At 45.8% G+C, this 10,977-nt stretch overlaps 5 protein-coding genes across 5 annotated transcripts; 4 read left to right on the forward strand and 1 right to left on the reverse strand.

The window, feature by feature from the left end:
* Positions 1–997: 997 nt before the first annotated feature.
* On the forward strand, positions 998–1,306 carry EDB93DRAFT_1091007 (uncharacterized protein; the record flags this gene model as incomplete). Its single annotated transcript, XM_041446318.1, has 1 exon — positions 998–1,306. One exon carries the CDS (start codon positions 998–1,000, stop codon positions 1,304–1,306), a length of 309 nt encoding a protein of 102 aa, XP_041304543.1.
* Positions 1,307–1,941: 635 nt separating this feature from the next.
* EDB93DRAFT_1253560 (uncharacterized protein) lies at positions 1,942–2,697 on the forward strand (the record flags this gene model as incomplete). The annotated part of the gene is made up of 3 exons (XM_041453473.1): positions 1,942–2,106; positions 2,153–2,449; positions 2,497–2,697. 3 exons carry the CDS (start codon positions 1,942–1,944, stop codon positions 2,695–2,697), a joined length of 663 nt encoding a protein of 220 aa, XP_041304544.1.
* Positions 2,698–4,100: 1,403 nt separating this feature from the next.
* EDB93DRAFT_1090981 (uncharacterized protein) lies at positions 4,101–4,544 on the reverse strand (the record flags this gene model as incomplete). The annotated part of the gene is given in 2 exon segments (XM_041446314.1): positions 4,101–4,232; positions 4,245–4,544. The coding sequence occupies 2 exon segments, from the start codon at positions 4,542–4,544 to the stop codon at positions 4,101–4,103; spliced, it is 432 nt and encodes a 143-aa protein (XP_041304545.1).
* Positions 4,545–9,226: 4,682 nt separating this feature from the next.
* Positions 9,227–9,787, forward strand: EDB93DRAFT_1106523 (uncharacterized protein; the record flags this gene model as incomplete). The annotated part of the gene is made up of 2 exons (XM_041447627.1): positions 9,227–9,487; positions 9,590–9,787. The coding sequence occupies 2 exons, from the start codon at positions 9,227–9,229 to the stop codon at positions 9,785–9,787; spliced, it is 459 nt and encodes a 152-aa protein (XP_041304546.1).
* Positions 9,788–10,098: 311 nt separating this feature from the next.
* On the forward strand, positions 10,099–10,562 carry EDB93DRAFT_1253563 (uncharacterized protein; the record flags this gene model as incomplete). The annotated part of the gene is made up of 2 exons (XM_041453474.1): positions 10,099–10,280; positions 10,328–10,562. The coding sequence occupies 2 exons, from the start codon at positions 10,099–10,101 to the stop codon at positions 10,560–10,562; spliced, it is 417 nt and encodes a 138-aa protein (XP_041304547.1).
* Between the last annotated feature and the right edge of the window lie 415 nt (positions 10,563–10,977).

The following is a 10,977-nucleotide window of genomic DNA, read 5'->3' on the forward strand; positions in this document are numbered from 1 at the left end:
CTCGGGTCTCTTCTGTCACTCCTGGTCCATCTGGTGCCCAAACACCAAAGGTGCAAACACGTGGTCGCAGCAAGACTGTCACTGCTGCCAAGGAACCTACACCTGCACTAGCTCGTAAGTCACCTAAATTTTCTATGTCCATCTGACATAATGTTCCACCTGTAGCAGTCCCATCTTCGACTTCCGGAGTCCCTCATTTGGCACTCGATGTGTCAATGCCGGATTTGCATGCCATGGCAATGGCAATTCAGGAGGGTGCAGCTCGAATTGCCACTCTCAAGGAGCGTGTTGTTGAGCAGGATGCTAAGATTGACACTCTGCAATGCCTTCATGAAGGCCTTCAACGCGAAATCATCCTCCAGCACCCAACATTTCCACTTCCAGACACCCAAGGTGATGCAACATCATTGTTGCTTCATCAACCAGTCCCTCCGGCCATGTCAACCCCCGCATCCGCACTTCCTCCTCTCATTGACCTGTCTATGGAAGGGATGGAGCCCAACCCCCCCAACATCCAGGATGAGTCTGCCATCGACGGACTCATATTTGAGCTCAACCAAATTTATCCTGAGGTTTCACAGACGCCCGGCGAAATTGTGAAACCGGAGGATCTGGGCAATCTTTTCCCAGAGTATGATTCAGTTGAAGAGATGGATGTTCAAGTGAAGGGTGAACCTTCTGGTGAGGATGTTGACATGACTACATAATTAGATAGTCATAAATGTATATGCAATGTTTTCAATCAATGTTACCTTTGTTATCATTGACTTATTGATTCACAGAGTGCCGATGCCCGAAACCAGAGGCTCGAAACACAACACAGTCACTGATAAGTTTCATGGTTTTGCAATGGGACCTCTGTGATGGTCAGGCAAGCCAAATCTCAAGCCCTGATACATGGAAGAACTTGCCCGAGCTCATTGTGATCCCATTGCCATCAAACCTCGGGGTTGATCGATGCAGACGCTTGATGGCAGAGGATCTCATTCCGCTGGAGATGTCCCTTCGCGAAGGGCAGGCAAATGATGCACTTCACAACCTCCGCATTCACTTGTGCAACAAGGCGGTCCTATTCCAAACGATGGTCAGGCAAGCCAAATCTCAAGCCCTGAAAACACGAGCCTGGTCACAGGTGACGTCAGTGCAACAGGCTGTCTCCCTATGTGCGAGTATATATACCAAGACCAGGATGCAAATTATGAAACTTGACAAGGGGCATGGCCAACTTCAGAAGTACAAACCCCTGCTTCGCGAGCAGCTCAAAGTCAGCACTGCCGTGGGTGATCCGAATGCCTGTGGTCAATGAAATGAATCCCTTGCATGGTTCTGGTCCGTCGAGGTCGACATGCATGGTCTGGATCAATCATGGAATGAGGAATGTGAGTTCCCTAATGCTCGACACGTCCGATGTTGAGCTGACCGAACGAATATGAAGTTTACCAAGTTCACTGGCTCCAGGCAAAGGCACTACGGGATTGATGGAAGGAAGAGCTGATGTTGGTCCAATTTGAGATGGATTGGACATGTAACTTTTTCTTGTGGAAAGCAGCCCAATGGGGTGACCGGATGCAGGAATCATTCACAAAATGACTTCCGGGTCATGCATGCTACTCCGGAAGGCAATCCCAAATGTATTCATTGCTGGTGCAGGACGCCCAGGCAGCGTTTCAACACCTGCAGACCGTTTTGATATATTCCCGAGATGAATGAATTGTTTATTGCCGATGGGATATAACAACCATTTCGATATACAAATTTAGTCCCGGGAATTGGCCGGGTCAGCCCATGTCGGAGTTTGAAAAATTTATCCATCCATCAGTGGATGATATCTTCACATCTGAACCAACTGTCATTGTCATTGCCAGTGTGATACTCCTGCATCAGCCATGCCTGAATTATACCGTTCCCCTGCATCCAATTCTGACAATCAGAATTCACTCAATGAGTACCGGCCCCTCACTCTCACTCCTGCAGACATTTCAGCTACTATGTCGATGTCTGCATCGCGCATCCATCTCCCAATATCAGGTGGAGGCTGCAAACAACAATCTTCCCCCTTTGGCTTGGATCAGGCACTTCAAAGCCGGGCTGCAATGGGAGATCACTGTAAGACCCTGACGACACTGGTGGTTAATACTGACATCTTCCACAGACTTTTGTCATGCCCATCCTCCAGTACTCAGCTGCCAGGAACATCATTTTGGTCATTCCCAGCCCTATTGCTCATATTCTTCATTTGATTCCTGGTCACACCTGGAACACAGTTCCAGATCACATCTTCTCGTATCACATCTGTGTGTTTCATGATGTTGCAGATCCCGGAGATCCATCCCTGATCGTATCCAGCTATGATACCCCATGGTGGATGGGAGAAACTGCAATCCCAAATGAACCATGGCAATGGGATCGGGTGATGACTTGCTGTATCTTTCACTACCAGCATTGGCTAGTAAGATTCTTATTCCATTTCCTTGATTCATGACTGATCTGCTCTAGGATGGCGTTGAGAATGATGGTCTGACAATTCTGGAGCAGGTGGATCATACCTCAGTTCCATCACTGATGGGACTGAGGTGGATTAGAGAACGCCTCCTGACATTACTTGAAGAGCAATGTGAGGGCATCCATGACAAGATGGCAGAGATACAAATCTATACTGCCATGCTGGACAGATTGAAGAGAGGCAGAGGAGAGTAGCTCTAGTCACTCAGTTGGAAATGTTGAAGTGCAAGTTGCATATGTGTTTTATGAGTACTGAAAATCGCTTGTAAACATTGCAATATCTAACATGATGTTATATGGCGAGTCCTGAAATAAACGGTGCAGATGTGCATCACCATGTCCTGACCACCGAGGTCCAGATGTTGAGTCCCGATTACCGGGACCCCATTACCGAACTCTGAATATTGAGTTTCGAGTTCTGAACGTTGAGTACCGAGCATTGAGTACCGAATGCTGACTGCCGAATATCGAACTCCGAGTTCCAGATCTCCATTTCCAATTCCTGACTCCCAGAATCTAACTACCGAGGTCCGAATATCGAGTGTTGAGTTCTGAATATCGATTACCGAGTTCTGGATATTGAGTCCCGATTACCGAGTTCCGAAACGTCGGGTACCAAGTGTCGAGTACCAAATGTTTACTGCTGAATATCAAACTCTGAGTTCCGGATCTCCATAACACATTCCTGACTCCCGGAACGTAACTACCCAGGTCCGAGTATCGACACCCGAGTGCCGAGACCCAATTACCGAACACCAAATATCGAGTGTCGAGTTCCAGATATTGAACTCTGAGTTCCGGATATCGAGTCCCGATGACCGAGTTCCAAAATGTCGGGTACCAAGTGTCGAGTACCGAATGTTTACTGCTGAATATCGAACTCCGAGTTCCGGATTCTCCATTACCGATTCCCGACTCCCGGAACATAACTACCAAGGTCCAAGTATCAACACCTGAGTGCCGAGACCCGATTACTGAGCTCCGAATATTGAGTTCCAAGGTCCGAGCGTCGAGTGCCAAATGTTGACTGCTGAATATTGAACTTCGAGTTCCGGATCTCCATTACCGATTCCCAACTCCCGGCATTTAACTACCGAGGTCCAAATATCAAGACCCAAGTGCCGAGACCTGGTTACTGAGCTCCTGGCCTTGATGACTGTCAATAGTATCTGAGTCTAAATACAATGATAGCCATCGCCCCAGTACCATTTTCAAATTTGTACAGCAGCATTCATACTTACATTTCTTTGCTTCTCTGTGCCCTTTTGACTTGTAGGTTCCTTTTGCAACAGACCGTTCTTCTTAGCATTGCCTAATGTAAGGTCAATGATATCATCTGCGCTACTCCAACCCAGGGCCGGCCTTTTCTAACTGCGCACCACAACTGAAACCCCACTCCCTCGCACTGAATGTGTTGGTGCTCGAGTGTCATCAAGAGACACGGAAGGCTCTGGACAGTTATTGTATGCATCCGCTATGGATTTCGGACCTCGAGTGTCATCAAGAGAGATGGTTTGTACTTGGTAGTCAAAAGCAGGTACTGATGCTGGTAATTACACTTTCTACTTGTTTCATCTTCCACATGGTGGTAGGGTTCGTCAATCCACCCTAGCCCATCCGCATGAGGGAACCCCGGCATAAATATGAACAGAGTCCCTCATATACCATGCCCACCCAACCCTATCCCCCTCCACCTCATGAACCCCATGTCTGAAAATCCAATCATACACCTGGGATCATACCCAAACTCGGCTTGGCATGCTCATCCGAGCATTAGAATAATTCCCCACAGTGGTGAGAATATCGAAGCATTCAGGAATTGATAAATGGTCTCGATGATATGGGGTTTGACGATTGGAAATGATGGATAGGGTGTTAAACACGGATGCCCAGTACTCCAGGATCTCGGACATTCTTGGCAGTTCCTTGCTTTCTGCCTGTTCTCCAAGGCTTGAAAATGTTTGTAACCCTGCCCAGTACTGCTCCGGATGCATGATCCTGAGTGCCACTGATGCTGATGGCTGCCGGCCTTGCAATGGCATTTAGGATTCCCTCGGACAATGGTCCCTTTAATGATGCAGATACCTCCGGGTCCGCTAGATTCTATGGGATTGGTGTGCTCAACTACCGAAATCATCATCCTATCAAATCCTACCTTGTGCCCCTGTTGAAACCATGCCAGAGATAAATTAATGCACCTGGCAGCTAGGCCAACATCTTCCAAGTGGCATTTGAACCACTCCGGATTGGTTCGCCAATTCCCATCAACCTTCATACTTCTTTCCAGACTCGGAGACAGCAACTTGGTGGCTGCCCAAATTTCCTTCTGTGGTTACCATTGGGTATTTAATATATATTGAGTAACAATCTATATCACACACCTGTGTTTCGGCTGTCAGGGTGTCTAGGAGGTACCGTGTGATGATGGTGCCGGACACATCTAGAATGGTGGTGGGTATGTCCACAAACCTTGTCCCCTCATGGCCAGGAGGACATCTCTTAAGCAACTTCTCCTCTTTCTCCTCATTGTGCCCGGTGTTCTTTGGGGAGATCAATTTGCTATATCTTCCAATGTCGATGTTCATCTGAACTGTGATGAAGGAATTTGAATGATCAAATGAATTTTCTGAATCTGCAGGAAGACCCACTCAGATTTTTATATGCCTTTATGAGGCAATCTACCAATCGATCGCAGGCCATCACTAGATCAGTGTCTAGGTTAGGAGAAGGTATCACTGGGTCTCCTCCTGTCTTCTCTGCATTGAATTTCTGTGCAGTATATTCAGATGCCTCGTGAGTGACTGTCAGGGCCCAAGTGTGCCAGAGGCTTATTTGAATTGCAGAAGTGGAAGAACCATTAATGATGAAGTCAATCTTGGGAAATCAGAAGCTGAATGCTGGACGCCCAGAGGTTGGTGTTAAAGGGGGTGGAGATAGTCAGGATCAGATAAGGGAGCCAAAATACCAGATCATTGGAAGTGTGCTGGATATCAGATATTTGTTTGTTGACTCCCGGGGCTCGGATCTTGGCACACTTCACTCAAATTTTAGTAGTCGGAACTTGGCATTTGGTGTTCGGTAGGTGGTGAACATGAGGTTCTGATAAGAGAACCTTCCATGATGTTGGCTGTCGAAGATATATTACCACCTGTTGCTCAATGAAATACCCAATCATTGGAAGTGTGCTGGATATCAGATATTTGTTTATTGACACCCGGGTCTCAGAACTCGGTACGCTTCACTCAAATTTCGGTAGTCGGAACCTTGCTTCTCATACAGCAATGCAACAGTAATGAACATGCAGCTGCAGGAACTCATTACGCTTCACCTGAATTAGCTACTCAGCAATCAGTACTGCATTGTTTTACAATTATCATTCACCTGTGCCCACCTGTCTATATTATATACCACCCTCAGCCCACCCATCTGATATAATATATCCCTGGGCCCACCCGTGTATGTGATAACAAGTACCCTCGGCTGACTGTCACGAGTACCTTTAACGAACCATTATTCTTTCCTGAATCTTCCTAAACGTCAATACACAGCGCCTAAGACAAACCCTAACCCTACCTTGAAAGCGTCTATCATTCCCGAAATACCTTTAGCGCCTACGACACGTGTCTTCGATGTGACTGATGAAGAAGACGAGTTCTTTGATTGTGATTAGATTAGATTAGATACGATAAAGATAAGATATGGTCACGTGATGCTTCTTTAATATTCTACGATGTTCTATGGTACGATTCCCTTTCTCTTTTTATGATTGGCTAGTAGTTGTAACTCAGCTTCAATCTCCGTCTCAATAGTTGTATATAGTTAGCATGTCTTGGTAGATAGTTCCTTAGTTCAAACCTCTTGTATCTACATTGTAGCAATCCAAGACGTACTTGCTCCTTTCCTCTCTTGTCCGATAACCTCAGTTTGAGTCCTAGTCTTCGACCCAGCGTTAATTCGTTATTGGGTTGTGACACTGACCCACCTGTCTATCTGATACCCACCTACCTTGACACTCGGCCCACCCATCTAAGATAATATATATCTGGGCCCACCCATGTATGTGATAACAAGTACCCTCGGCCGGCCCACTCATCTATCTGATACCCACCTTCCTTGACACTCGGCCCACCCATCTAAGATAATATATATCTGGGCCCACCCCTGTATGTGACACCATGTACCCTCGGCCGGCCCACCCGTCTAATATAGTATATATCTGGGCCCACTCGTGTATGTAATGACAAGTACCCTTGGCATACCCGTCTCTCTGATACCCACCTACCTTGGTACACCCATCCACATAATATCCAACTACCTCAGCCCATCCGTCTATAGAATATTCATGTCCATCGGCCCACTCATCTACTCTACATATTCCACACATGGGCCCACCCGCCTCCATCGGAAATAATATCCCTCCCGGCCCATCTGTCAACATCGAGGATATACATCACATCAGCCCATCATCCGCTGGCCCATCTTATACGGGATATTATGTAGGTCGGGTGACCTGTATAATATGGAAATATGTTACTGTAATATGTGGCATGATGTGGGAATCATGCATGGACATGAATACTAGGTGACCCTCAAAAGACAAAGTCTGTTAGCTTAGTCTGCAGACTAGTCAACCAAAAAAGACCATGTTTCAAATCCTGCCAACCGCATTATTTTGAGACTGTGTTTCAATTCTCACCAAACACATTATTTTTGAGACCAGGTTTCAATTCCTGCCAACTGTATTATTTTTTTACCTACTTTTCTTTAGTGTATCTTTGCTAGTAGTATTTAGCTACATAGTCTTCTGTAGTGTTTCTTTACTTTACTTTTTCATTAGGAAGCTTTGACTCACCGGATACTTCATAAAATTATACCTACAGGGCATGATGTCATTATGATGTCATTGTTACAAGAACATCTAGACGCTTGGGCCCCTACTATTTTTCTCCTAATCCTCCTCGTATCAGCCCTCGCATCATACCCTTACCCCGACCTTACCCTTGTCATCCTCGTCATCCTCGCATTCCCTTTCGCCCTCTACCTGTCGCTTCAGCAAAGCCAGTACATTTGGCCGGATCCTTTCGCTGACGAAGCATACCCATGCTCCGTTTCACCACCTGACTGATCCTGCGGACAGTCCCCTTGCCCTTACCGTCCGGACGGTAACCTATGATATGATGCACGACGCATCCCCTTTGCCCTGTTCCCTTTTATGATCTCTGACTCGGTGCGCAGTCGCACATGCGACTGATACTTAGATCTGCAGTTGCACGATCGTGCCCCTGCGCGTTTCACTTCTTATTTTCGATCGTTGACTCACTTTCTTATCTAGCACGTTCTACCCAGATCGAACGTGCCTTCTTGTTATGGTCTTACCCTTTACCGATTGCCTCTCCCGGTAGTACGAGTTATCATCCACTAATACGTTTCCTGTCCTCTATATAAACTCGCTACCATGTACCATATTCCCTAACTTGAATCTACTTGGTTCTTGACCTCCTACTCTCACCAGAGTGATCCTTCTGCCTCACCAGCAGTCTATATTCTATCTTCTTATTTGCTCATCGCAGATAAGCCTATAGTCTCGACCTTTACTCATCGACTTCGTTGACGAGCAAAGCCCCTGTTAACTAGTTGGACTTCTGTCCTTCTAATTAACGACGATCCTTACGATTAACCTTCGGGTGTCGTAAGCCTAGGCCGATATAGCTTATCGTCTCGCATCTGCGTGACATAAACTACCCGATTTGGACATAGGTGTTAAATCGTACTTGCCGAAGACACGCCAAGTACGACCCCTAACCTTGGGCTAGCCCAAGGACGTCCACAGACCGTTGACGACACAAGCTCTGTTTGAGCGTCGCCAACAGATACTATCCAAGTCATAACAGTCATAAGGCTCCACAGATACTCCTGCAGGTATTCTGTTGAAAGATATTATGTCATCAAGCTCTAGAATATTCTACTCCACAATGACATCATCTATGATATCATTTCATTCTAGAATGTTCTGCTCCACAATGACTCATTCATGGAAAGTTCTGGAATCTTTTGCTCCACAATGATGTCATAGCTCCCTATTTTATTCTTTTATTAGGGTTTGACCCAATATTTTGATTGGTCCTCCTGTTTTTTGTTGTTTGTGAACCTAGGTTACTTTCCCACACTAAATGTATATAAGGAGAGCCAATTCTCTCCCAAAATAATAGATCTCCCATATTATTGGAACAAGACATCTCACTTGTTTGAGATCTCCCATTTGTGAACATCTGTCTGTCAGATATTTTGTTTACAAAGCAAGTGCCTTTGAAGTGAAACAAGTGCAGGGACACTGAATCCCTTGAGATTACATAAGTTTCTCACTATAGAGACTTGTGACATTTGAGACCAGCTTCCCAAATTCAGTTTTGTGAGACCAGCTTCTCACCATGTGTAACAAATTGACCAACTACGAGTTTTGGTCAATATCTTTGTATTATTGAGACCACGTCTCAACCAAGTAACATATGTTCAAGAGCACAGTCCAGAGCCTAGACGGTTTATCCTAGGCTAGTTCATTGTATATTTGAGACCAGCTTCTCACCACGTGTTACAAATTGACCAACTATGAGTTTTGGTCAAGGTGCCACCTCATCAATATCTTACTCCACTGTCTTTCAAACTATCAAGCAGTTTTTTTGTTGCCCAATGGACGCATCCACATGTTCAAGTCATTGTGAAAAACATGAACAGCTATGTTTTTGAAAACATTGACAAGACCGCCCATGATGCAGACAATTCAGATGCTCAGGCTATGGGTATGGAGGATTGTACTGATGCACTACAGCGGGTGATGGCCAACTTGGATGATGACAACTCAGATTCAGATGATGACAATGCAGCACAGGCAGCACCACCAGCCAGCATTGGCCCATCTGGCATCTATGATAGTGCACCAGCACTGCCCACTGCACCTCCTGCACCCTGCATTACCATTTCACCCAGTGTCACCACATCTGCCACTCATATCCCCACATCTCAGTCCATACCTACTGCCATTCAGAGAAACAGTGGTAGTCATTCTGGACTGATATTTTCTGCACCTTAGACTGCACCCACTACTGCACCTGCTCCCCAATCCCGCCCTGCTGCTATTCAAGTAGCAGTAGCATCTGTGGAAGGTGTGTCTGGTGAGGGTGAAGATACAAAGATCATGGCACAGAAAAAGGGGAGGAGAAAGGGCAAGGCAGTTGTGGCTAGCACAGACGTGGCCCCTCGCCGCTCTTCCTGCAATGGTGTTGCATAATACTGATATCAGAATTCTGGGCGTCATGAATGGTTAGTGCAGTCATACTATGTACTTACAGCTAATAGTCCTTTCGTCCATTAACAACATACTTTTTTGCTTGAAAACTGTCTGCTAGTCACTGTTTCATTTGATGAGAGCTTGCCTTGATCACCACTGACATTGTTGCAGACCGGTGGCACACACTCTTACTAGCCATTCGCTACTAACATCAACTCAATTAGCACAAATACCAGAGGTAAACCATACATTATCTCTCCAGACAAACTTCTTATATATTCATATTTCTTAAGACTCGGAACTTTTTATCCATGCCAGACTCACCACTGTCTCTCTCATCATACATCCCCCATCCAGCTTTGATTCAATGTCCTCTCCTACCACCCTCCTACCTCCATCGCCTGAAATTTCAGGTGGCATTAGAGCTGTTTGAGATTTTAAATTGTAAGCATTTGAAGGGCCTCATTGTCCTCTTCTACTACCCTCCTGCCTCGTCACTGAACTTTCAGGTAGTGTTAGAGCCGTTTGAAGGCCTCTCAGACCCCCCCTCCTGCAAGAAGGGGTGGTTGCCACTCATGAGGCTGCTCCTCTCTCAGATTCTCCCCCTGATGGCACAGACAACCTACCACGATCTCCACCCTCTCCCAGTCCATCCCTCCTATCACCTGGCCCAGGCGCTGATACGGACAACAATCATGCTGCTGTTCAGGATCTGAATCACTCTCACTTCATTATTCTCAGTTATCCTCCCTCCTGCGTTGTCACAACCCAATAACGAATAAATGCTAGGGCAGAGACTAGGACTCAAACAAAGGTTATTGGACAAAAGGATGAGGAGCAAGTACATCTTGGATTGCTACAATGTAGATACAAGAGGTTTGAACTAAAGAACTATCGACCAAGACGTACTACCTATATACAACTATTGAAACTGAGATTGAAACTGAGCTACAACTACTAGCCAATCATAAAATAGGAAAGGGAATTGTACCATAGAACATCGTAGAATATTAAAGAAGCATCATGTGACCATATCTTATCTTATCGTATCTAATCTAATCTAATCACAATCAAAGAACTCATCTTCTTCATCAGTCACATCGAAGACACGTGTTGTGGGCGCTAAAGGTATTTCCGGGAATGATAGACACTTTCAGGGTAGGGTTAGGGTTTGACTTAGGCGCTGTGTA

Source organism: Suillus bovinus (assembly GCF_016758785.1).
Source record: "Suillus bovinus strain UH-Sbo-P2 chromosome Unknown EDB93scaffold_60, whole genome shotgun sequence".
Classification (NCBI taxonomy): Eukaryota; Fungi; Basidiomycota; class Agaricomycetes; order Boletales; family Suillaceae; genus Suillus; species Suillus bovinus.